This window comes from Astatotilapia calliptera, chromosome 14 (genome assembly GCF_964374335.1).
Source record: "Astatotilapia calliptera chromosome 14, fAstCal68.1, whole genome shotgun sequence".
Lineage (NCBI taxonomy): Eukaryota > Metazoa > Chordata > Actinopteri > Cichliformes > Cichlidae > Astatotilapia > Astatotilapia calliptera.
In genome coordinates, this window is record NC_137435.1 from 39539216 (window position 1) to 39567181 (window position 27966).

The 27966-nt window shown below is 43.1% G+C and overlaps 1 protein-coding gene across 4 annotated transcripts in view; it reads right to left on the reverse strand.

The window, feature by feature from the left end:
- Positions 1–27966, reverse strand: part of sgsm2 (small G protein signaling modulator 2) — a 102841-nt gene that overhangs the window by 20702 nt on the left and 54173 nt on the right. For 3 of the 4 annotated variants that reach the window (XM_026193763.2, XM_026193761.2, XM_026193762.2), the window contains exons 3-5: positions 20512–20680; positions 3695–3862; positions 1306–1373 (exon numbers count right to left, since the gene is read on the reverse strand). In XM_026193763.2, coding sequence (XP_026049548.1) covers positions 1306–1373; positions 3695–3862; positions 20512–20680 — 405 coding nt within the window. Of the gene's footprint in view, positions 1–1305; positions 1374–3694; positions 3863–11203; positions 11422–20511; positions 20681–27966 lie in introns of those variants that run through there. The other variant, XM_080288507.1, reaches the window with a different exon arrangement.

Genomic DNA, 27966 nt, shown 5'->3' on the forward strand with positions numbered 1-27966 from the left:
AAAACAGTGTGGCACAAATGTACCGTATTTTTCGGACCATAAGGCTCATTAAGCGAAACAAAGCAGTCAGATAAGTCAAACTTTATTCAACTCATTCTTCTTGCTTCCTCCACTTCTGTACCATTGATTCATTAATGTTGAATTCTCTGCAGCTGCTCTATTCCCATGTTGTTGCAGTATATTAATGACTAACCTCGTATTGTGGATGGATTATCTCAGTTGTTCTCCTGACTGAAGTTTGGTCCGTTTACAGCATCCTGCCATGCGATTGTATTTGTTTCTAACCATCAGGAACCGTCACGTTAACGAGTGGAAAAAAGTTAGCGTTCATCCTCCTGCTTCACTGTATTTATGCTATGCTAACATAGCTGTGTAGCTAATGCTAATGCAGACTGTCAGTGCCCCAGGGCAGCTGTGGCTACAACTGTAGCTGCCTCCACCAGTGTGTGAATGCGAGAGTGAATGAATAGTGGCTTTGTAAAGCGCTTTGGGTGCCTTGAAAAGCGCTATATAAATGCAATCCATTATTATTATTATTAAGCACAACCAGAATTCATACATAAGATGCACCGGATTATAAGGCGCACTGTCGATTTTTGAGAAAATTAAAGGATTTTAAGTGCGCCTTATAGTACGGAAAATTCTGTAAGTTTCCAAATGCACCTGTGCTGCATTCCAAGTAAAGCCTGTGTGGACAAACAGTATTTATACCTGTGTACGGGACTTTTTTTTCTTTTACATATCAGTAATCTAATAATATCAATGGTACAATAACACCAAAAATATGGCTTGCAGCAGTCTAAAGAACTTTAAATGGTCAGACTAGAAAAGTGCCATATGAATGCATATACATTACATAAATGGTTTCAGTTCTTTCTTTCTGTCGGCGCGGAGCAAATATGCAGCAGGTGTTTGGACACATTAATGTGCGTCTCTGTCCCAGCTGTTCATGACTATACTCTGCTCCGCCCCTCATCAGCACTCATTATCTGCCTCATCAGTGTCCCGAACTCCCTCTTTAGTCAGAGATGATAAAGTGTTTATTTTCTCTTCACCAGTCTGTCTCGCAGTTAACTTTTTCTAGTTTGCTCAAGCTGGCAAAGCTGTTTGCTTCCTGTTCCTGTCTGACTGCCCGGTGTCTCTGATTCCGAGTCTCTGCCTGCTGTCCAATTCCAAACAGTTATGAAAATGCTGTCTTGTGTATTTGTTTGCAAATTTAAATGAATATATGAACAATCACCTGGATGATCAGCTGTGCATGCTTTTTTACTGGCCTCTGGTGATTAAATACATTAACATACTCACCTAGTAGGGCTGCCAAGATGGGCCCAAAGACTGAGTCATGCATCAGAGCTTCCCTCTCATAGTATTTACTGCCGTCAGAAACACAGAGAAGAAAGAAACACGTCACTAGATATGATCAGTTTGGAGGTGATGAGCGCAGGTTAAAGGTTAAAGTATGATCTGTCAACTATCCAAGAACAGGCAAGGATTCAGCAACGCATGCTAGAAACTCAGATGACACACCTGCCTGATTACATCACCACCCCTCACTCATATGTAGTGGCTGCATTACATCACAGATCCATCACATGGGTTAAGAAGATGTGGTTTCTGGCTGGCTCCAGTGTAAATCACCGTGGTAACTCATGCTGAATAGCTACAATGTGACCTTGTATTTGAATAACACCAAACTTCCACAGAGCGCTCTGAGTGAGCAGTTCCCAGTAGTTTCTGTGGGAGTTCACCATGACTCTGTCCTCCAGGATGACACAGTGAGTTCTACTTCACCCGAGGAGCGTGGCAGAGAACATGCAGCAGAAATGGTTTTGCCACAGATACAATCTGAGCTCACCACCTTCATTACAAATTAAGACTACATTTAAGGATAAGCATTTCAACATCAGGTTAGAGCCACCGCCTAATGCACAGGTAGACGTACAGGGGGCGTAACAGATCGCAGGATGTGGCAGGGAGCAGGTCAGAGAAAAGTCTGGCAAACCCAAGATAATATCAAACAGCATAAATGGACAAAGCACCAATTGTTTGCTCAGTTCATCTTTAAAAGTGATCAAATACTCCAAGTGTAGGAGATCACACCCATTATCCCCTTCACTTGACTCAACAGTGTGATTGCTGTAAGTGTATAGAAGCTGCAGTGACACTTTATGCACATGATGAATGCAGCAGCACACCCAGAGGACCGAGTGAGTAGAAGAATCACTGATGGGCTCGTTTCTGTGTATTAGCGCTGGCCGAGTGCTTCACCGTGACGGTTAAGGTTGGACGGCTGATTCACGCGCACATTATTTCCAAGTGCTGTGATTTCTCAAAGGTTGAAGATAGAGGTCTGCATTCCCGCGGCTGTCCCGCGGGAGCCGCGGGACCCGACCAGATTTCTTGCGGCGCGGGAATAAATTTCCAAATAAAATGCGGTAGCGGTCGGTAACTCTGGTGTAATTTGAACGGGAGCGGGCGGTCTGAAAATATAGCGTGCCCGACATTTTTTCGGAACAGCATATCTGTGATTTCCTCATTCTAATTGAGCACTGGTACAGCCAGTGCTCACGCCTGTTACACGCACTGAGCGCATGGATCAGTGCTTTTTGCAGTAGGCCACAATGCTGTATTCGTTTTTATTTATTTTATTTTTGCAACACGTTTTCCATGTTAAAAGATAAATGTTGCATGTTGACAGATAAATGCATCTTGTTTAAGAAAAATAAATACAATCATTGCACAACCTGCAGTTTTATCTGTTATCTCTATTTTTTGGTGGTACCCCATTTAAATGTGAGATTTTGGAAACCAGATCTAAATTTAGCGGGAACGGTCGGGTCGGGTAGAAAATTATTCTAAGCGGGCAGCGGGTGAACAAAGACTGAATATACAGCGGGAGCGGTCGGGTGCGGTACAAAACCTTGCGGGAGCGGGCGGGAGCGGGACTAAAAAAACATTCCCGCGCAGACCTCTAGTTGAAGATATGCCTGTGCATTAAGGATGCATCCCCGATAAAATAAATATACCCTGGCTTCAGGCATCTGTCAATACTGAGAGCTGATCCAACACCAGCGTTAAATTAAAAATCTCTACTTCCCTCCCAATAAGGACGAGGAAGGATAATAAGTTTACGCATCAGCAGCTAGGATGTCCTATACAGCTAAACCCCCAACACTCATCGCGTCTGAAACAATATTGTTTCCCAGTATGTGTGATGTTAGGCCCAGTGAACAAAGGCCAGAATAAAGGTTTACTAAGGTTGCTGTTTGATGCTCTTTACTTCTGAGGGACTTCTGAGGCCTTGACATTCACCGTGGGCGTCTTACATCAGATTAGATCACCTCCGCTGCAGCTGTCTGAACACAACGCCGACTTTACAATATTTGCCCAGCTTTTAACAGGAACTATACAACAGCAAAACCGCACAAGTCTTGTTTAGGGTTGTCTGATAACCGTTGCCATGTTTGTGAACCCCATCAGTGCACTTCATGTCTGAAGCTTTGATCAGTGAATTGCAGTGTGTGGACAGCTTGTCGAAACACACAGTGGTTGTTAGCCAGACAGAACGCAGAACAAAGCAAACACAGGAGAAGAATGGGCCGCATAAATAGATCATTTATTCAGGTACAACAAAGCCTGGAGTAGGTTGCTGTGAGTCACCACAGTGCAACACCAGACAGTAAAACAAACTCACCTGCAGTTGTCCACAATGTACTGCACAATCTTGTCCAGAACTTTCTCGAAGAGAGCCGTGCGGACCCAGATGTGTTTGATGGCCTGGGCGGAGAGGGGCTGAGGGGGCCGGCTGGTGGTGGAAGAGCCTTGTCTCCTCAGGGGTTCGTGGCCCACGCTCTGGGTTCTCCTGCACAACAAAGCACCAGTTACTGTAATTAACCAGCCTGCAGGAGCGCTCATGACACACAGGATTTCTACGGCTGATGCTGACCTACACTTATATAAATTTCAACCTGCAAAAGAACCTAAACTTTATCAGTTACAGATAAAGAATAAATAAACATCATGGATAAGGATAAAAGACACGTTACAATGTTACAATGAGTCTATGTGAGATTTGAAAAATGGGCAAAACAGTTCCATTTTTACACTTCTCTGCCTTCAAACGGCTCTGCAGAAGATACGTTATAACAATGACTAACTTACTGTATCTATTTCAATACCTCTCAACCTCTCCCCAACCTTTGAGAGCATTTGTTCTCTCCCCAACCGGTCGCAGCAGATGGCCCCGCCCCTCCCTGAGCCTGGTTCTGCCGGAGGTTTCTTCCTGTTAAAAGGGAGATTTTCCTTCCCACTGTCGCCAAAGTGCTGCTCATAGGGGGTCACATGATTGTTGGGTTTTTCTCTGTATCTATTATTGTAGGGTTTACCTTACATTATAAAGCACCTTGTGGCGACTGTTGTTGTGATTTGGCGCTGTGTAAATAAAACTGAATTGAATACCTGTAAATCTTAAATGCACAAACATGACCAGAGTGTCTAAGCTGGACCTTCTGACTGTGTTTGTGTGGTTGGACCATTCTTTTACATTTACCTGACAAATATTATGACTATCGATTTTCTTTTGCACTTCCAGCTAACACACAGACTGTTTTTCAGCTCAGTGAAAATTAAATAATTATACAAAGAACAGGTGTGGAGCGTGAAACACAGCTCATGCTCAGCTATGCTGCATTTGACCAGTTAGTTTTTTCCTGCCTCTTCCTGCATTTAATATTTGATAATTACAATAAAAAAAAATTTTTTTTCCCTGACAAACATTATTGGATGTATGTAGATTTTGCTTCAAGACCTCATAAAGTATCTGAAAATGTCATTAATGGTCTCCAGTAACACAAGCAAACAAGGAATGAATTTGTTTTATACGCTGTGCAAAGGCTGACTCAAAATTGCACCTTTGGCCATGAGGAGGCAGCATTTAACAGCACAATACTTACTATAGCCCATTATAACTTATTAATATTTATAATAGCTAAACACCGGCTGCTTTATTAGTAAATCTGTTCAACGTCAAGCAAAATGTGTCCTTTTATTCTGGACCTGAGCTGTGAGAAGCATTTCATGAATCTGGATACAGATGACTAACATTAGGCTGAGAGACGAGCACTTTCATCTCCGACTGAGTTTGATCTTTGGTGTTTCAACAGCAATCAAACAAAGCCACACACACACACACACACTTCTACAAGCTAATGAGGATGCGTTTGTGCTGAATGTGGCTCGGCTGCCACAGTCACGATGATAGCAATCCCCCAGTGAGTGAGTGAGTGAGTGAGTGAGTGAGTGAGTGAGTGAGTGAGTGAGTGAGTGAGTGAGTGAGTGAGTGAGTGAGTGAGTGAGTGTGTGTGTGTGTGTGTGTGTGCGTGCGCGCGAGACCGAGAGAATAGCGTTCTTCTTCCAGCTGCTCTCTTCGGGGCTCGCCACAGAGGATCATTTGCCTCACTCTATCGTCACAGACGTCTGCTTCACTACATCCATGAATCTTCTCTCAGCTTCCTCTTTTCCTCCTGCCTGGCATCCTTTGTCCAGTATTTCCAGTGTCCTTCCTCTGCACATCTCCAAACCATCTCCACCTTGTCTCTCTAACTTTGTCTCCAAACTGCCTAACTCAGAGGTTCCCAAAGTGTGGGGCCCGCCCCCTAGGGGGCGCAGAGCCATTGCAGGGGGGGCGTGGTGTGAAAAAACAAACAAACAAAAAAAACAAACGCTTGGACACTGCTAGCATCATGGACAGGTTTTTGACGGGGCTCCCACACAAACGCAAAGCAGGAGATGTGCCAAGGTAGGTCTCCCTGCAGGATTGGTTTTCCCTGTCGGAAGCAGCGCTGGGCTGTTTAAACCACGGACAAACAGGATCCCACATTCTTGATTTTTAGTTCACAAACACTTTTTGTAATGACTCACTACTCCTGACATTTTGGAGATGTTTGCTCTTTATACAGTAAAGTTACAGCGGGATACAAATAACATCAGGCTGATCCTGCCACGATTTGTTCCCCGGTTCAAATCACGGACAAACAGGATCCCACAGCTGTTTATGTTTTTAAACCCATTTTGCACAGAGAGGCATTTTTTGAAAATGTATTGACAGCAATGTTGAATATTATTACACAGGACAAAAAACAACTACAGGTAAAATAATGACACTGTGACGCCTCTGCCTTTGTAAATGGAGGGACAGTAACTGTGTGTAAAACCTGCAGACAGTCAGATTAACAGTATTTCGTCTCTATCATTCTGCAATTCATCTCATGTAAACAATAACGTGGCCACAGCGTGACGTGAAAAAAGGCGCATACCTTTGACGCTGCGTAACGAACTCTGTATTCCTCGTCCACACATAAACGCAAAAAAGGAGTTTTAAAAATCTCAGTTTTCGATGATTCGAAACGCCGTCTACGTGGACGAAACAGCTGCGTGTTCAAAATCACCTGTGTAGGTGCGGACGTAGCGTAAAAGAGTTAGTAGTTTATTCTATTACTACCTGTAATTTATTGCAGTTTACTTTTATTTGCTTAATTGTTTACAATAAGTTTGAGGTGTGAAATAAACAGCAATGGAGCAAAATATGGGCGTGTGTGGTTGGAGGATGTGTTTGCGTGGTGGGGGGGTGCGAACATTTTCCTTGTGAAACAAAGGGGGGCCTAGCAAAAAAAGTTTGGGAACCACTGGCCTAACTCAAGCTGTCTTTGTGATGTGATCATTTATAATCCTGTCCATCCGGTCACTGGCAGGATGGCTGTAGCGCAGTAGTTTGATCCCTGTCTATATGCCAAATATCCTTGGGCAAGGTACGAACTTCAAGTTGCTCCCCGATGCATCCATCAGAGTATGAATGTTGGGTAGAAAACAATTCAATTCAACTTTATTTATATAGTGCCAAATCACAACAAAAGCCGCCTCAAGGCGTTTATCTTGCACAGTAGATCGTACAATAATAGATACAGCAGAAAGTGCTTGTGTGATTGAGTGCTTTAAATGCTCACAGAGTAGAAAACCACTATACAAGAAGCAGACTCCAGACCGTAACATCTGCCACCTCCAGATCGACCTTCTGTCTTATTCCCAGTACTACTGTCTCCAAACCATCACTTGTAAACCTTCCCTTTCACTCTTTCTGCTTTCCTTCTGTCACAAATCCTCCCTGACACTCATCTCCAGCCACTCCACCCTGCCTACACTCTCTTCTTCATCTCTCTTGTGCACTTTGGATTCTGTCCAGTCCAAACTGGGACCTGGTTTCATAGTAGAGGCACCTGAAAGCCGAAGGCTCTGCTATGATATTCAAGACTTTGTATGTGAGGAGAAGGATTTTAAATTTGATTCTGGGTTTAATGGGGACCCAGTGCTCTCTGTTTCCAGCTTCTGGTTAAGCTAAAGGAGTTTTTAGAGCTGCCAGATTATAATGAATCATATACGTCCAGCCTAGAAGTAATAAATGCATTAGCTAGCTTTACTCTGAGACTGACATGAATAATTTTGTGACATTGTGCAAATAAATGAAAGCAGTCCTACATGTCTAACTCTTATGGTAGCTTCCTTTTAAATGGAGAGAAGCAACAATGTAGAAAAACACATAAAATTAAAAATGCATTAAATGAAATAAGTATTTGATGCCCAAGCAAAACATGACTTAGTGCTTGGTTTGAAACTGTTGCTAGCCAGTGTTAAGACGTTTGTTGCACACATCTCAGGAGGGATTTTAATGCACTCCTCTTTACAGAAACTCAAAATCATTGAGGTTTCTTGGCTGCTGCTCATCTCGAAGTTTCAGCCTCCACAGATTTTCTATCCGGTCTTTAAGTGATGACGTGACGAATTCTGCTTCCGGGCCCAAAGTAGTCTGCATTTAAGAAGGTTGTTGTGTTTTTAACATGTTTTAATGCTTTGTATCTTGTTCTATTTAATCTCAACAAGCCCCTAAAAACAGTCAGTGATCGCTGTCGACCTCTCTCGGTTTTTATTACCGCTCATCATTTTAAAGCTCAGTTTTTAAACCCTTACGATGTAACTACAGCCCAGCCCATGCTGCGGTATATTAATGACTAATGATGGATTATCTCAGTTGTTCTCCTGACTGACGTTTGGTCTGTTTACAGCATCCTGCTATGCGATTGCATTTGTCCCTAACCATCAGGAACCCTCACGTTAACTTTTATCGAGTGGAAAAAAGTTAGCGTTCATCCTCCAGCTTCACTGTTTATGTTATGTTAACATAACTTTGTCGCGCTAGCGATCACGTAGCACATGATCATTATATACCAGGTAGCCCAACTTCAGTAACCCTACAAACGTCACTGCTGTTTAGTTTTCTGTCTTCATTTATGTTGGAAGTGACAGCAGAGCTGTACGTTTGAATTCTTTCAGAAATCTCTCAGTCAGAACATGCTATATCATGTTTAGGTGGAAGCTAGCGAGCTAACTTCCTGCTAACTTCATCTCCGTTAAATTTAATAAATTCCGTTTTCATGGATGCCTGAATGTTAAACTTAATTGTTACACCTGGTAGAGCAGAACGCTGATCATTTTATTAAAGATGAAAGGCTTCAGTGATGCTGCTGTGATTGTGTGACTCAGGGACCTGCAGCAGAGTTTGGGCCCAGACATGGCTAATAACGTCAGACTCAAAGACCGCATAGGAGTGAGATCTGGACTGATGACCTTAATGTTCATACTTTGGCAGCACGTTTTGGTTAAGTATTATTCCCATTCATGGCCTGGCTTCAGATTTCTGGCAGAGGGAAGGAAGTTCTTGTGTAGATTTTGCAGAATATGGCCCCATCCATTGGCCTCATAATGCAGTGAAGTCATCCTGTTTCCGTAGCAGATGCACACAGGAGCTTAAGTTAATTCCAAAGAGTTCGGTTTTGGTTCCATCTAACCACAGCACTTTGCTTCAAGCCTTCTCTGAGTCGATGAGATGTTCACTGGCAAACTTCAGACATGTTCTTGATGCTCTCAGATCATTAACAAGCTCCTCACGTGGAGTTTTGGGTTAATCCACCAGCTTTCTCATCATCATCCTCACAGCAACCATCAGGCTAACTCATAGTTATGCACTGGTCAGTGAAATCTTACACATACTAGAGATGGCACGATACCACTTTTTTATGTCCGATACCGATACCGATATCATAAATTTGGATATCTGCCGATACCGATATGAATCCGATATAGTGTTTTTTAATCAACAAAACTGTTTTTTAAATATCTTGCTGCATTTTGTATAAGTTCATACTCAAGTTTAAAACAACAACTACACTAAAGCTATTCTGTTATACCTGTATGTAAAAAAAAATATATTTCATAGTTCAGCAATACTGATCAATCTAATAAACTTGAACCTACACCATCCTCCCTATAAGATAAGATAAGATAACCTTTATTAGTCCCACACGTGGGAAATTTGTTTTGTCACAGCAGGAAGTGGACAGTGCAAAAGTTATGACGCAAAAATTTCTATTCTGGTATTTTAAAGAGTACTTAGCATAAATATTAAGCAACCTAACTAATAGGGTTCCAACTCCCAGCAACAACAAAAATAAATAAATAAAAAATAGGGAACCACCCCTCACGCTCCACCTCATGATGCTTAATCGACGTAATCAACCTTAATTTGATGCAGTGTGAAAAAAATGCACAGAAATCAATTATTTTTCAAGAAATATTAAATAGATTCAACATCTTTCTTCAACAAAATTGCAGACTGCACAGATGGTACCTTCCCAAAGGAAAAAGTACTATAGCTTACAAGGGTATATTAGACTTAATAGTCACTATATACAGTAATGGACTTCTACTCATTTTACATCAAATTAAAACTTTGGGTGTCAGATAATTATTTATTAAAAGCTCGACATTTTAAATGAGAATAAGAAAGAAAAGTATGTCTTTGTGCCCCCTTTTCCCTGTTAATGCCCTATCGGCCCCCCTGGCTAAACTTTGCTAGATCCGCCCCTGCACAGTTACCAGCCGTCAGCTGTAGAAAAAGATCCTCGAGTAGAAAGTAATATTAAATACATTCTAACAACAGCTGATCAAGCTTAAACGTGCTGCTGTTGTTCAGCCGCTGGTTTCCTCTTTCTGGTGCAAAGTGGGCCAAAAGCAAACTAGAGACACGGACTCGCGACAGAAAAGCCGATCAGCTGATCGTTAAGCAGTTTCATGATTGAAGTAGCAGCAAGAAGAGGCAGTCGCTCCATATATCGCTTGTTAAGCTTAACGCAGGAATGCTTTACAAACATTCAGAGATGGACTTACACACTTGCTTTACTTCTCTCGGGGATAACTTTGTCGGAGATGAAATGCCGGGTTGCTAGCTAAGCTCCACATGCTATCCAGACCACCGACAGGTCCCGCATGCCACAGCCGCTCTATCACGTGATGCATACTGCTCCGACGTGCTAACGTTCTGAGGTGAGTTACGGCGTGTTGCAAGCTTTGTGAGGTGCTTTCGTGATATTTAATGGATCGGATTACATTTTTAATTTTTCTCCGATATCCGATCCAGTAATTTAGGTCAGTATGGGACCGATACCGATACGTAATATCGGATCGGTCCATCTCTAACACATACTATTAATGTGCAGTAGCAATTAGTAGCAACTTATTACTCCACCTTCTTGTCTAAAGATATACATTTAGGCTCTGCAAAAATCCTGCTGGTTGCAGTCAAAATACCAAACTCGAGAATGAAAACCATGTGTGACAAACCATGTCTATCCAAAGACTAACGGTGTTGCTGACTGAATGCGAGTATAACATTACCCCACTGTGCATGCATTATTCATAAGCCATCAGGCTATTATGCATTTAATGTGGATGTGTTGCCTCAAAGCATCTTCTCTCATAAGTGTAATCTATTTGTACTTTCAGGAGGTTTGATTTACTGTGTAAATATCCTTTCTGAAAACATGGCTGCCCACACAGTGCTGTCTCTCCTTCGTCTCTAGGCTTTACACATTCTAAAATGTCAACAAATAACTGATTTGATTACAGTGATCAGAAACGGTCTTAAGAATGCTTAAATGTAAGGTGCTTTTAGTGAGGGAGGTTAAAATTCTGGAAATACACAGAGAGAAGAGATACCAGAAATCTGACAAAGCACTCCACATTTTTTTTATCTGTAGAAAAATATTTTAGCTTAGCCTAATACTGACATACAGAACAAGTTAACAGTAGCACTCACCTGTTTACCTGCTTCAGACTTGGCATTTTTACTGACATTGATTTATTATGTTTTTTGTATCCCTGTGGTGACTTCCATTTCATGTGTGTCACGGCTGGGCCAGCAGTCGTGTAGTGGAATGAAAAGGATCCAAAATGCAGGCAGCTGACTGATGAAGTGTGACGTTTATTTACAAGGTGGGATAGTGGCAAGCAAGCAGTGAGGCATGACAAAACAACTGAAGAAACCTAAACTGGGAGAACTAAACGACAAACCTGAGAGCATACAAAAGTGGTGCGGGGCAGAGAGCCGCAGAGACAGGAACGAAACACCATAGAACGCAGACGAGCCGACAACGAACACAGACCGACACCCACAAGGTAATCGGGTAATCACACACAGGAGGGGAGAACAGCTGAACCTAATACACACAATGACTGGAGGACACAAGCTGAACACAATGACAACAGACACAGACCTTCAGAATAGAACAGGAAATCCAGAACACGAGCCTTCAAAGTAAAGCAGGAAACACACAGACTGATTTACAACACAACACGGGGACATAGGGTTGCCAACTCCCTGAAAAAAAAAAAAAAGGACGCCTAATTGGCCAGGGCTGGGCGACCCGATTGTCTTCACCCTTCCCAGTGTGGGGAATTTCTTAGCTCTTGTTTTTGTGTGTGTAGTTATTTTTTAACCATTTGACAAAGTGCATACCCTTTTCAGCTCAATACTTTTGTTTCTAAATACGGAACGATTCTGTTTTTCAAGGGACGGTTGGCAACCCTACGGGGACATGAACAGAGCACCGAGGACAGACACAGGTAGGGCTGATAAAACACTGAACTTCAGGTTCAACCTTAAACTAATACAAAATCAGAATAAACACAAGGCACAAAAATGAACTTCAAGGAAACACAAAACGCTGGGTCAAACTGACCCAGGACCATGACAATGTGTAGGATAAAAGCTACAAATAAAGAGAGACATCATCGTTTGTCTCTCCTTTTGAGTACATTCACTAACATTACTGTATTCCTAAATCACTCATCCCAGATTGTAACCATCAAAACTCTTAATCGTTAATCCAAAACTAAACAGGCTGTGAAAAAGTAGGACTCACACACACACACACACACACACACACACACACACACACACACACACACACACTAAGTGTATCCATACAGCTGTCTAGTTGTCATAGCACAAACTTTACGTGCATGTGATGTGTTTAGGAGAATCTATAATAACATGGCTTACGCTCTGACCCATCAGGCACTCGATTAGCCGACTTAGAATTCAAATGGTTCCCAAGCATCTTTGAACCAAGCAGTGACTGCTGAAGCTGAAAAATGAAGTCAGGGGAGAAGTTCCAAAAACTGCAGAATCCCATGGAATGAGCATTATCAATAACCAGTGTTGGGTAAGTTACTTTAAATTAGTAACTTAGTTACATTACTAGTTACTTCCATCAAAAGTAACTTAGTTACTTCAAGTTACTCGTTACTTTCAGAGTAACTAGTTACTAGGGAAAGTAACTTTGGTTTTACTCAGAATTCTCTTGTTAATGTGTTGCTTCCATAACTGGATACCCAGCAAGATTGCCGGTCTTCTAGCTTGCTTACTTGCCACAAGTGCACTGTGCCACCTACCAAAGGAAAAGATAATGTGCACATTTCCACGAGAGAAATCCCACGCCTGATTCTATCCTAGCTTTTTACATCCAACACAAAAACTGCAGTCGTGGTGCTTTGATTGTACTCAGAACTCGGAAATTCTGCCTTCTGAATAGGAAGATGTAGGTAACACCAGACTGCAGATGAGCTGCATACAGGGCTGGACTGGGACAAAAAATCAGCCCGGGCGTTTTGACTAGAGACCGGCCGCCATTATAGGAAAAATCATAAAGCCTTTGAATGAAAACAAACACTGTTGTGACAGTGATGTGCACAGTTCTGATGGTATATATGCATCAATCGTTTGTTGCAAGACTCAGATAATTATTTTTTTTAAAAGTGAGACATTTTAAATGAGAATAAGAAAGAAAAGTATTTCTTTGTGCCCCCCTCTCCCTGTTAATGCCCTACCTGCCCCCCTGGCAACACTTTGCTAGACCCGCCCCTGCACAGTTACCAGCTGTCAGCTGCTTAGAAAAGGATCCTGGTGTTATTAGTCTCTCAGAAACAGTTCATAACTTCAACTCATTCATGTCACCTAAAAGGTAAACCTGTTTCTCCATCACCTGTTCAGCTCTGATGATCCAGTAAGGACATCTCCTGGTTTCATCTTCATGTTTCCCTCTCACCAGATAACCAAACCGACATCATGACCAGCAGCTTTACAGCTGTGGCTCCAGCAAACATCAGCTGATACTAGAAATTAATATTAAATAAATTCTAACAACAGCTGATCAAGCTTAAACGTGCTCCTGTTTAGCACGACATCCGCTGGTTTCCTCTTTCTGGCGCAAATTGTTCTACCTGAACTAGAGAAGCTTGTGTTAAGTGCTAAACCGTGTGGTTCTCCGAATGATGTCATTCCACCCCGTTTTCTGAAAGAGGTGTTTCCTACTGTTGGACCACATATTTTAAACATAATCAATACCAGCCTCTTGTCAGGTCAAGTTCCAAGTGAGTTTAAGCATGCAGTTATTCATCCCTTACTTAAAAAGCCAGGCTCAGATATTTCAGTAAGTCCGGGACAAACTGTTCCTTTTCACCTCAACAGGAAACCCGTAATAATTTCTCTGAATACCAGACGATTCCGTTTTTTACGGGACGGTTGGCAGCTCTAATAATTAACCTTATGAACAAAATAAAGTTCAACATCAGTAACATAGCACCACCCAGCTGTATACAAACTCCGTCATGCTAGCTAGCACGCAGTACGAAAAAGTCAGCATAACGAAAATAAACTCCACCTAAACTTGGTTCATATCTGACCCAGAGAGACTGCAGGTCATAACTTCTTACCTGAAGTTCAGTTCACCTGACAGGCTGACACTCTCGGACCAGCAGCGCTTCGGGTCTCTCCTCTTGCCTCCCCTTTCCCTCATCCACCTGCTGGCCTCCACCACTTGCTAATGTTACTGAATCTGTGAAAGCTCCGCGATGCCACCACACAAAGTAACGAGTAACGACCCTATCTAAATCCCAGTAATGAGTAACGCGTTCCTGATTTTGGCATAATAACTAGTTACCGTGCTCGTTACCACAATAATAACGTAGTTACTGTAACGCGTTACTTAATAACGCATTAGTCCCAACACTGCCAATAACATTATTAAAAAGCATGTTCACAGCCTGGTTCAGAATCTGCTTTGGACACTTCTTTTCATCTGTTACTGCACTAATAACTGCATGTGTGAGTTGCACCCGTAGAGTTTATGAATGGCAACAAAGCTGATAGCTTATCACAGTAGTGACAGAAGGATGGTTGTAAAACAATAAATCATAAAGAGAAAGCATCGAGGCAGGTTGTCCACTGTAGTCGGTGACACACAGAAGTCAAACCCCTCATGCTCTGCTGTAATTACTACTCACTTCACCCCCATAACTCTTTAGTCCACTGTTGATCTCTGCTCATATTCTTTCTCTGGCCTCTCGTTTCCCATCATGCTCAGCGATTCTTTCACCGCCAGTGGGCCAAACCATGTTGCCATGGCAAACAGGGTAAATGAGAGATGGAGCCCTGAGGTAGGATGACAGAGAGCATTGTCTGGGAGTGTGTGTGCGTGTGCGTGTGTGTGTGTGTGTGTGTGTGTGTGTGTGTGTGTGTGTGTTCGTTCTGAGTGTGCTTGACTGGATGTATGGATTCTAGCACAGGGATGTGATTTGTGCAAACCACATTTACACACAACAATAGGCTTTAATGTTGTGTGCAGTCTCTCGGGAGGGAAAAGGCCGACCAGATGTGACAGATGAATGAGAGACACTACGCTGATATGAAGACGCAGCGCTGAGCACCCAGTGTACCCAAACACGTTTAACTCAGCTTTACATCAAATAACGCAGCCATGTCGCAATGATGTTGTGGTTCACATTCTGCCTGCACATAGTTTATGCAAATATGGAGGTGTGTGTGTGTGTGTGGTAGCCATGTGGTACAATTAATGACCAAGCAAACAGCTCAGCTAGTACTTCTGCGCCTGTAGATGAAGCAGTTTATCATAGTCTGTATCTGCAGGCACACATGCAGAAAGATCCACACACTCACATGCAGACCTCAATGCAGACCTGAGGCTTATCACGGTGTGCACACAGACCATTCATCCTTAGCAAACACTCAACTGAGCTGATATTGTGTCTGCTGGTGACAGACACTGGAGATATATCTCCAGTTGTGTGTTTTACAAAAACTGGAAGGCATTTGGACGTCCTAGTGGACCTTTGTGCTTTTGATGACGAATTTTATGGCTCTAGAACCCAACCGGGCCCAAGTGGACGTTATGAAGATAGTGAAACTTTAAAACATAAATATGGACTAACAATAATGCAACAGTAGCCTTTGAAGTGAAAACACCTAATTTAACAAGTTCAATCAATAAGCCCAGAATCGATGGAATCAGGCAGATGTTGTCAATAATTTAAAATGCTACTGCACATCTTTTAAAAATCTCACAATTAAAAAAAACTACAAGCAAATTCTTCTGTCTACCATTATGACTTAAATATGCTAATATGCACAAACTAGCTCATACACAGCATCACCCAGCAAACAAAAGTCAAAGTAGAGAGCACCTGCAAAAAGATGGCAAAAACCTCCTCCTCCACCAATGCACCGAAGACCCCCGGGCTTGGGCACGGCCCCAGCGCATGCACCAACCACGGCCCAAACCCCCCAGGCCCAACCAGAACCCTAATTCGAAGGCGTAGTGCCCCCTGTATCTCAAGTCTCCAAGCCCACCCTGGACCTGCCAAGGAGCAGAGCGGTGACCAGGCCAGGCAGCCGCCAGAAAAACACCACCCAAGAGTCACCGAAGCCCCATTCTGGTCAGAACCACAGCTCCTGCACAGAACCCCCCAAGAAACCCACCCCTAGGCAACCGCCAGACCCCCCAAGTCCGTACGCCCCCCTAACCCCACTAGGTGATGGAGCGATCAAAGGAACCCAGAGAGATTGATCTGATGTGGCGGCAGAGGCTGTCTCAAGGCTAATATGGTCCAGCAAAAGAGCTCTATATCGGTTAATACTAAGATTATTTTTGTTTTTCCACTTCATGGGGACAGTCTTCTTAGCAATGTGGTGGTACTGCGATGAACACAGTACACACCAACGTTTCAAATGCAGGTTTGACAGGTTTGTGAGTGTACACTTTATCCAAAACCTAGTGACGGTTTACTCATGTTTGTTATTGGGTGAGTGTGGCGTGTTGTATAGAGCACTTTGAGTAATCTGGGAGAGTAGAAAAGCGTTATTCAAGAATCAGTCCACTCACTCTCTAAACAGAGTTTTGTCATGTTACTTTTGCATTATTACATTCTGGCACATGTTCTTATTACATGGCTTGATTAAGGCCCACATTAGGCTGACATCTGGGGCCAGAGCTGAAACTGTTCTGGGCCAGCACAGGGCCACCAGTGCATCTGCAACTGGCCTTGTGCTGGCCCATGTGTGGGCCACCTCTGGCAAACCAGGTCTGGGCCACCAAAGGGCCGTCATTCTTTGCGGTATGTGGGCCTTGTGTAGGCACATTGTGTAGTCCAGATCCGGGCCATACCAATTTTGCTATGTGGGTACCAGAGGGTACTGCATGGTGCTGCAGAATGCTGTGGTAGTCCTTTTGGTTCAGGGTGCCTCTCACTCTGTACAAGTCACCCACCCTGGATCCAGAAAAACAGCCCCAGACCATCACACTTCTTCTTCCATGTTTGACAGTTGATGATACACACTGTGCAACCATCCTTTCACCTACTCGACGGCGTACAAAGATTCTACAAAAATCCAAATTTTGATTCATGAGTCCATAATACCTTCTTCCAGTCTTCAGTAGTCCAATGGTGGTGTTTCATGGCCCAAGCAAGCCTCTTTGTCTTATTCTGATGTCCTAGCGATGGCTTTCTTGCTGCAACTCATCCTGCCCATAGTTTGTGGGTGTGTGTAGTTAATGTTGAACGCTGCATTTGACGCTCAAGTGAATGAGAAAAAACACGTCGATCGGTTGTAAGAAAGTGTGGCAGTATGTAGACCCGAGTGGTGTTTGGTGTTGTCTGATTATATGTGTGCACATTAACTTATATGATGTAGTGGATGTGGTGACACTGAGTGTGTATCTGCGTGATCGTGGTGTGCAAATGAAATAATCTTTGTGTAAAGACCAAGGGTGCAGAAGCAGAAAAACAAGAAAGAAAACTAATTGGGGGGACGTTGGGGTTGAGAAGGAGTGAAAAGAGTACGCTGTTTGTAACTAAGTAGGAAAACAGCTGATCTGTAGAGTGAGGGAAGAGAAAAGGAAGAAGAACATGCAAAGGGCCAAGAGGCAGAGATGAAAGGGAAACTCGAAGGAAAACAAGAACATAGTAACCGTCACGTTTACGCTGCGGTGACTGAGGGTGATTGATCTGTTATGACGTCACGTTGCATTAACAAATTGACATGAATAAGCTAGACAGATAAGGGAAGAGGAGGAGAGAAAAAGGCAGTGCATTCTCATCTGGAGTGGCATTAATACAACCAGGGAGAGGTGCTGGGGTCGCGACTCTTCACCGTCTCCTCATGAAATCTTTGAATTTGGCCACAACAGGTCGCGGTCTCCTGGCTCCCTGCGATGAACACGGTGGAAGGTGATGTTCTTTACAGTGTCTTCCCGAAGCTTCAGGTGGGTCTTCATGAAGGTTTTAATGGTAACTTTTGCTCCTCAAAAGTTACCTGAAGGTAATCTCATGCTACGGGCCTGGAGATCGATGACACTCTCTTTTATTTTTTTATTTTCTTCAGCTGGGTCACATTCTCAGTTAGACAAGTGACAAAGTCCCACAGCTGAAACCTGAAAGCTGGACAGTCGCTTATCGATTGAGTCCAGTATTTGTTTAACTCTGAGCCACCATTCGCTTTTCCCCGCCAAGTCTCCAGGTGTCTGACATCACCTAGACCTTTGCCATGGAAGATTATCTGGTTTCACCTGATTAGTACTCTAAGCTATCAGGGCAGAACAATTACATTCTCTTCCACTAGAGGGCAGTACAACTACCTGCTCTAATTAAATGGTGCCAACTGCCAGTAAAACAGGAGAAGATGAAGAAGAATTTATGTACCGTATTTCCCGGACTACAAAGCGCACCTGAATATTAGCCGCACAAGCTAAAATCAGGGGAAAATCCTGTTTTGTACATACATTAGCCGCACCTGACTAAAAGCCGCAGGTGTTTCAATGTTGACTTATCATATGTAAGAGAATATGCACAAAGCGAATTGTCAGGAAAGAGATGGCTGTTTGGAGACACACCCCTTTTATTAATATTTTGAAAAACAAGTTATGGTACATATTTGCATAACTTTTTAGGTATATGTACAAGTAGCGGTAATTACAAGTAGGAAACATGTGCTGTGCTTCATAAATGAGTAACAAATGTAGTACATAACAATAACCTACAGCACACCAGAAAAATAGATTCAGACTACCTTTCAGGCTCAGGTGCAGTGACACGGCTTTAACAAGAAGAAAAGTCAGTCCTTCACCACCATCTTCCTGCGCACTAAAACCACCAAAGTCCTCTTCTCCAATGTCGGAAACGAACAGGCTCAGGATGGCTTCGTCATCCACTCTCAGCTTCTTTCCTTCGTTGTCACTTTCAAAACCAAAGAAATCTTCGTTGTCAGTGTCAGAGTCGAACACCCTCTGAAGGGCCGTGGCGGTGTCCTCCTCTCCATCATGCAGCAGTCCAGCCCTTCGAAATCTGTTGGTGATCGTGGATGTTTTCACACTTTTCCACGCTGTCAGAATCCACCGGTGGAGTTGAGCATAACTTGCTTTTCGCAAGTTTATCGCCGCTCATCATCCACGACTCCCGCTGAACGCTACTTTGAAGTTTGTTTTTCGCGCTACTTGTACGGCACTATGTTGCCTGGCGGACGGACACGTGACCAACATACCACTCTTGAACCCCAATACTTTGTGTCTGATCACATGCCCTTCCGCCAGGCAACGTAGTGCCGTACAACAGCGGAACAAACAAAACAAATCGTCTTACGATATGACAAAAATCACGGACAATCCTTAGAAAAGCCGCACCTGACTAAAAGCCGCAGGGTTCAAAGCTGGTGCAAAAAGTAGCGGCTTATAGCCCGACAATTACGGTAATAGTCATTTGAAAAGGAAAAAGTCAGTCTGACCTTGGTCCTGGACCGAGAGGAAGGCCGAGCATGAATAGTGATCATAAGAAAGCAAAAAAGGTAAACTGGGGACAATCCGAGCTAACTCCGCTATGCCTGGTGTGCTGTGTGGTTTTTCTAATGTGAAACATGCTGTGGCTCCAAAAGGTTGGGAAATACTGACCTAGAGCATTTTCATGGACTGTGTCTGAGATTAGAGACGTTTTTATACCCAAATTTGAGCCTGGTGGACGCTGAGAAGTCAGAAATGAAACAAGCATATTCATTCATTCGTTTTTTTCTGTACAGGAAAGCGAGTCAGTAATTATAATTTGCCATCTTAATCAAAACATAATAATTTGCTTGGATGGATAACATTATATAATAAAAATAATTTTATTTTATCATTAAAATATCATTCCAGTTAAAGAACATGCAAACACTGGTGCATTCGGCATCACAGAAGCATTAATTACTTGTCTAAGCATTAATTAGGGCAGCTGTTGCAATAACTTGGATGATTTTTGTGTGATTTCTTTATCGCTATCATAACTAACACAGATCACATTTCTGTAATCTTCAGAGCAACAGCATCAACTGTGGGGAGACCTCGTTTGTCTGTTATTCTGTCCACCCTGTCATAAAACTGTCTCTGCTACCACATTTATTGTCCCTTAATCATTTAAAGTTCAGGTGAATAATTAGGGCTACACTAACAGTCTTCTTATCCTCCTTCATAAATTGGGCTGAAATGGGGAACAGAGTCTCTCCCTTTCTAATTAAGACGACAGATTCACTCCGTTTGCACTAATGGTGGCGGAGTCAGGTACGGTCCTGCTGCTCTCGTCATAAAGTGATGAACTGAAACCTTAATGTGGAATCATGACAGGGGTTCGAAAAGCATTTAGTAAGCGATGCGTCATGGCTGCCTCGGGACAGATTTGGGTGAATTCAGCACAGCAGACAGTAAAAGCAAAGCAACAGGAGGGGTTGGCGACATCTGCGTGACCAACCTGGTAAGATCAGCCTGCTGCTGGAGCTGCTCCTGCACTTTACGGCAAACCTCGCCGGCGGTGTCGCAGACTTTGCCGACCTTGGTGAAGAGGGCTGCGATCTTGTCGCTGCGGAGAAACCCAGCAGCTCGTCTCTTCAGCAGGTGACCCAGGCAGGCCTCGACGGCAGCTGCAGGGACAGCAGGCAGCTGAGTTAATACTGACAATACTGACAGGAGAGCAACCAGAGGAAAGTATACACAAAGTGGAGGAGAAGAGATAACAGCTCAATTTTGAATTGAAGGAATCAGCAAGAAAGATGGAGACTGACATAATTATCACATTAAATGAAATAAAGCCTGAAAAGCTTGTGGTCAGCACAACCAAACACGCCAAATGGCTGAGACGATAGCATTTTTATCAGCTGAACACTGTTATAGTCTGTTCTAGTGTTTGTATCTCTACGCTATCCACTCGGTCTTGTAGCACTGAGCGCTGACGTGGCAGCACAGAGGAAGATTGTGCTCTTCCAACAAGAAATACAGTGTTTTAAAGTGTTAATGTATTTTTTTTAACTTTATGTACTTGATAAATCTTTATTGATTCATAAAACGAAAAAAAGCAGGACTACAACAGCGACCAGGCTATCAAGGCAGTGGGTAGAGAGAACATTAGGGAGGTGGCTTGCTGTTAGCAGTGCCTGTGAGTACACTGATTGCGGATTGTCTAATTACTACTGACTCAAACTTATTTGAACAGAGACAAACTTGTTTTTGAAAGAAAAGGCAGACAAAACCTCATTTTCACATTTTCCCACGAATGTGAGAAGTCGCAATGAAAGGAACCTGATGAGCACAAACATGTTCTGTTACAGTTCTTTTGATTTTGCTTTCATCCTTTAATGGCAATTTCCAATCAATGTGGAATTATCAAAGATTTTCCTCTGAACTGCAAAGTGGTAACTCTGCTAATTATTAAACATGCAGCTGGTTTGAGAATATAAAACTACATGTGTCATTTCTCTGCAAGTGAGCTGCACAGCAGTGTTTATGTGCACATGGGTGCTGCTGCAGCTGACCTCTGATTTCCACCTGCAGGCTTTTATAGATAAAGTTATTAGTGAAACACCCTGACATATTTAGAGGGTTGCCGGCGGTAACCTCAGCGTGCAGCTGCAAGATGACTATGTGGAAGAACAAATGCATTACGAACAGGACATTAGTATATGAGCTGAGGCACAAGTACAGAAGGGCACTGACTCATATGCAGAAAATGAGGGAGAAATTGAGGTAAACAGTCTCTTCCTAGCTGTGACCCATCCATTAGCCGTCTCCCTCCCTCCCTCTGTAATTGCTGCATTAGTGCTCAGCCATAATGAGCTTTAGGGCTGATGTTGAAAGCAAGATTGTGACACAATTATTTCAGCCAAAGCAAACAGAGAATTTAGCTCGTACTTACTCAGAGACTGTTTTTAATACGCAGCATGTTTTATTAATGCACCGTTATTTCAAATAAAGGTGTCTGCAGATGCTCTGGATCCAAATGAGCTTCAGTGTATATATACAGAAGCCACAAAGATTATATTTATTAAAAAGCCCATCTGAAATATGTGATTCATGTCAGGTTTGAGCACTTGTGGTTCTCTGCTTGCTTTTGCTCTGTGAGGTGAATCTACCACATAATATTACAGACCGACAACAATGTTATTCTCTGCGATGCTGGGAAAAACCTGCTTTATGGGTGCAATCGTCTGCTTTTATTGCTACTCTAGGCACCTTAGAGGGTTGCTCAGAGGCTTGGAGATTTTCACTCACAAAGCTGTCTGTGCAGTACATTCACAGCAGCTTCTGTCTGGCAGATTAATACATTAGCCTCTGGGGACGTCTTGCTGGTAATACTTTCTCATGTAAAACTGTCCTTTATCCTATTAGAAGAGGATCGCCAGGATTAGCAGCAGAAGAAGAAGTGAAGGTTTGCAGGGAGGGAATATTGATGCACGGTTGTTTCTGTGGAAACACAAGAATTGAGGACAGGATGCAAGCAGCTCTCCCACGGGAGGAACCGCACCCAGCATCAGCTCATCCTGCTGCCTCTCCTTACAACTGGCCTGTTAATTCATGTTCTGGGTGTCTGTGGCTCTGATGAATCATCAAATCCAAGCTATTACACGAATAATTAGCATCATTCTAGGGCTATGGAAGAAAACACTGTGAAATAAGTGCTGCTGGGACCACAGAGCAGCGGAAGGCTCGTTTCAATACTACCAAAACATGCTCGCCATGCAAAATGTTTTCATTTTGGTTTAAAACATTCGCCGAATCCTTCGAGTCGCCCCTTCGATACCTCTGCTGATAACTCTAGATTTATGACAAGCATAGCTGTGTGTGGTTTTTCAACGCCAGTTTAAAGATCCGGCTGTCCACGTTGGTCATTCAGAAATCCACCATCACACATTATTAGAATATTTCCTAATATCAATGAAAAAGTATTTTAACATACAGAAATGACCAACAATGCACTAATTTACACACTTAGTATGTTGAGTCCATGAATTACTGGATCAGTGTGGCGTAACATGGAGCCAATAAGCTTGCAGCACTGTGTTGAGTCATGGACCCTGGGTTCCTCAGACCCAGGGTCCATGAGCAGATTTGGACTGATATTATATGCTATATGTATATTGAATGTATTGTGCTGCTGTCCCTTGTTTTCCTGCTTGCTGGTGTGTGTGTGTGTGGGGGGGGGGGGGGTACAGGTGTATCTGGTAGGCCAGTGTACAGGCACCATCAACCCTGGTGGGTGGGCCCTGCCAGGAGGCTGGCCACACCTAGGATGATGCCACACACCTGCAGCTGATTGGCCTCGTCTGGAGGGAGTTACTTTAGAGCACAGGTGTTGAACCCAGGCCTCGAGGGCCGGTGTCCTGCAGGTTTTAGATGTGTCCTTGATCCAACACAGCTGATTCAAATTGCTAAACGTTCTCCTCAGCATGTCCTGAAGCTCTCCTGAGGCCTGGTAATGACCGAATCATGTGATTCAGGTGTGTTGACCCAGGGTGAGATCTAAAACCTGCAGGGACACCGGCCCTCGAGGCCTGGAGTTCCTCACCCCTGCTTTAGAGAGTGGCTGAGCTCCCATCAACGTGGGATCGTTGCGTGAGGCTACCCGTCAATTTCTCTGCTAGATGTCCGTTTTGACACAAGTGTACTAACGGCTCCTCTGTGTTTTTTTTCTGGAAGGCTGTAGGAACAAGGAGGCAGTGAGCACGTTGTATAAAGGGAGCGGACACACAAAGCCACGGGCAAGGGGAGAAGACACTGGACGGGAGTCGGGGAGCACACGGGGATTTATTATTGGATTGTATTTTCTTCACTGTGAATAAACGCACCGTTTGCATTGCAAGAGTCCAGCGTTCGGGTCCTCCTTCCCCACATCCCCACGGTCTGCCAGCGCAGCCGTGACAAGTTGTTACTGAAGCCTGATAGAAGTTGCCTTTAAGTTTGTCTATATTTTTGGATAGCGTGTTTCTGGTCTTCCACAGATTATCCACGGGGTTCAGCCAAGTTGGCTAATCGATCAGTCTGACCAATAACAGTCTTGGTACCGTCGGTAGGTGACCAGTCCCACTGGAAAAGGAAATAAAGGTAAAGGAGAAAGTGTCTCCACAAAGCTTTTCATGGAAGTATGACATCCTGGTAACGGGCTGCACTGACTTTGGACTGAATAAAACACAGTTGACCAAACACCATCGATACCAACCAAAGACAAAGCAACTGTTCACACACTGTGGAAACTTCTCACTGGTCTTCAAACACTTCACACCCCTGGAACTTAATTTACAAATAAAATGCATCTAAAAAGAGAAGTTTTCTATTTATTCCACTACTTTTGACATTGTCCCTGGCTCAGGAGTGGTTTCATATTGGGACAGCAACAGCTGTGTAGTCAGTCACAATGCACAGACATCAGTCTCACATCGCTCTGAACTTCTAACTTCATTCGCTTTTCTTGATAATCTTCTCAAGGCTTTAGTATTTTATTTTATTTTCTGAATTTTTGATACGACACTCTGTAAACAGCCAGCCCTTCAGCAATGACTGTGGCTGCGTGTGCTGAACTAGACCTTCCTGATTTCAGTTTTTTACATATTTGTCACACTTAAATGTTTTAGATGATCAAACATAACCTGAGTAAATGTAAAATGCACTTTTTCACTAGCCATACCTACAGCTGATAGCTCCCAGACAGATGTGTGTGTGTGTGTGTGTACATGTTTAGACATCTTTGTGAGGACAGATGGCGTGATGCTATACTTGTGGAGACCGACAGTCACTTATGGGGACAAATTGAGCGTCCCCATGAGTTTGAAGACATTTTTGAGGCTCAAAATGTGATTTTAGCATCAGGGTTACAGTTAGGCTTTGGTTAGGTTTAGGCTGAGGGTTAGGCATTCAGTTTTGATGTTTAGGGTTAGGGGCTAGGGAGAGCATTATGTCAATGAGATGTCCTCACCAAGATATGAAAACAAGTGCGTGCGCGTGTGTGTGTGTGCGTGCGTGCGTGTGTGTGTAGATGGCTGGAAACCCAGTATCATGGCAAAATATGCCGACACGCTGGTCCACCGTGTCCATTTCATGCTATTCCAAAGTGTGAAATGTACACGCATGCATCACCAGCAGGAGGAGATAATATGTTTAAAGCCAAGAAGTTAAAATAAATAAATAAATAAAAGCCAGTAGTGATCAAAAAAAGTATGAAATACATTCAAGGGTCATTAATCACCAAAAACATTGAAGCTCGGCAGCTAATATGTATTTACATGTAACTGTGTTAATGTCTGTTTAAATGTTTTCCCATCACTTTGTAAGTAAACACCTGAATCTCACACATTGTTATCTCTGCTTGTTTTTGAGGTCCAGAAAGAGTGTAAACATGACAACGTTCAGATTTCTCTGCCCAAACATTAGGAACAGCTGTGACATTAAATCTTAGGACAAAGTCCATTCACCAGAAACAGCATGCCAAAGTCGTCAAGCACCAGCAGGTACCAAGCAACCAGGAAACACACACACAACAGCTGTAAAGGGATGGCTAGCAAGCATATGGAGCTGAAATACAATTAATATAAACACTATGAAACACTAAGAGAAAAGGTTCGAATGCAAAATACAAAAATGAGTTCACAGCAAGGGTGTAGATTTGGCATGGACGGAAGGGACGGGGAGAGGGTGGAAATATTCCACCTTGTAGTGCAGTTTGCACAACTTGTTTTAAAAATGCACTCAGCCTACAAACATTACTGATGAAGATCTGCACAAAGTGACAGAAACACTGAAGCAGCTGCACATTTTATTCTTATTCTGTCCTATTTGTCAGGTGACAGCAGAACCAACACAGAGAGTAATGGTGACACAAGATCACAGGTGAAACTGGATGATGACTTGTTGGTTCATGACTGTATTTGAAGCACATGTGTGACTGCATGTATTTGTCTAACTGTCATTCATCAGGTGACAGAGGTGAAGAGGCGAGGTCACAGGTGACTGACTGATGAGTTGGTGCTATAGATTAACTAGTATTTATTATCACGACAGTTGTTAGGCTGCTGATGTAAATTGATTCTTTAGTGTACATTTGACAAAGAGTCTGAATTGACATTTCTCACTTTTTATATGGCACAAATCAATGTGTTATTTTATCAGGTGGCAATATGTCGTGTATCGATGGTGTTTGGTCAACTGTGTTTTATTCAGTCCAAAGTCAGTGCAGCCCGTTACCAGGATGTCATACTTCCATGAAAAGCTTTGTGGAGACACTTTCTCCTTTACCTTTATTTCCTTTTCCAGTGGGACTGGTCACCTACCGACGGTACCAAGACTGTTATTGGTCAGACTGATCGATTAGCCAACTTGGCTGAACCCCGTGGATAATCTGTGGAAGACCAGAAACACGCTATCCAAAAATATAGACAAACTTAAAGGCAACTTCTATCAGGCTTCAGTAACAACTTGTCACGGCTGCGCTGGCAGACCGTGGGGATGTGGGGAAGGAGGACCCGAACGCTGGACTCTTGCAATGCAAACGGTGCGTTTATTCACAGTGAAGAAAATACAATCCAATAATAAATCCCCGTGTGCTCCCCGACTCCCGTCCAGTGTCTTCTCCCCTTGCCCGTGGCTTTGTGTGTCCGCTCCCTTTATACAACGTGCTCACTGCCTCCTTGTTCCTACAGCAGTCAGAGGGGAAGAGCCAGGGCCAAAGGTGAGGCACATCAAGCACAGAATAATAATTTTAATCTGAGGATAAAACGCAGGTACTGAGGATGAAAGAAGCTTCAGTGCTCTCAGAAGACTAAAAACATGGCTAAGGTCAACAATGACTCAAATGAGATTAAACAATGCTGCTGTGTGTCCACTAGGACAGACTGGACAGTATAGATGTAAAACCAATATGCCAGCAGTTTATCTCAGTTAACGAGAGGAGAAGGCCTGTGTTTGGCTGCTTCACATAGTGGACGTTGAGTTGTTGTGTGGGACACCAGTAGTCCATGTTGCTGTAACCGTAGTTCATGTTTAGAATAAAACATCCCAGCTCACTGATCTGATCGGGGCAATAGTGCCTAAAATGTTGCATAATGTTGCTGAGAGATCTTTTACTTTGTGGTCATCTTAGACGAGTAGTTTTATGGACCAAACCCAGCAGGTCACTCAGTGTTCCCTTAGTGCTGATGTGTCAGAGATGTTGGTGTAACTGAAGTAATGTTGTTAAGTCCTTAAAGTCATATTCTTTTATTGTCACACTCTATTTTTATTTTTGTATGATACCTGAGTTATATGGAATATGGCTGAAGTAAACTAAAGTCTAAAATACTTAGTCATTTGTTTAATAGTAATTTAACATTATATAATTCACATATAAAACTATGAATTGTGATTTTAAATGGTTTAAAAGCATGTAGAATAGCACATGTAGGCAAGTATCTTTCTCCTTTATTTATCAAGAAGCAACGACAAAAAGGGAAAAAAAGAAACGGGGCAGGTTCGGTGGTTGAATCATCCGTCCCCACCAATGCCAAAACCAAATCTACGCCCTTGGTTCACAGTACAAGAAAGCCTGTGTGAACTGAGTGCAGAAGCAGCGTCTCACAGGCTCAGCTTCAGTGCTTCGAACACCACGACTCATCTGCAGTTCAAGAAGGACGTGACTTCCTGAGGAGCACAGTGACACGCTGCTGTTCCAGCACTAAATCGGGAAGTTTAAGCTACAGTAATGACTCTCGCTCTTATTCTCCTCTGCATATACGGTACGCCTACTTTCATTTCATTCTTTTCACACTGTTACACTTTAGTTTGCTTCAGTTTGACCCAAACTACATCCCATCAATTTGAGCTAATCTCATTGTTTTGTCCCTCACGATGAAAGCACTTCATCTCAATCAGTTAGATCACTCAGTATCTTTGGTTGTGAGCAGTACAT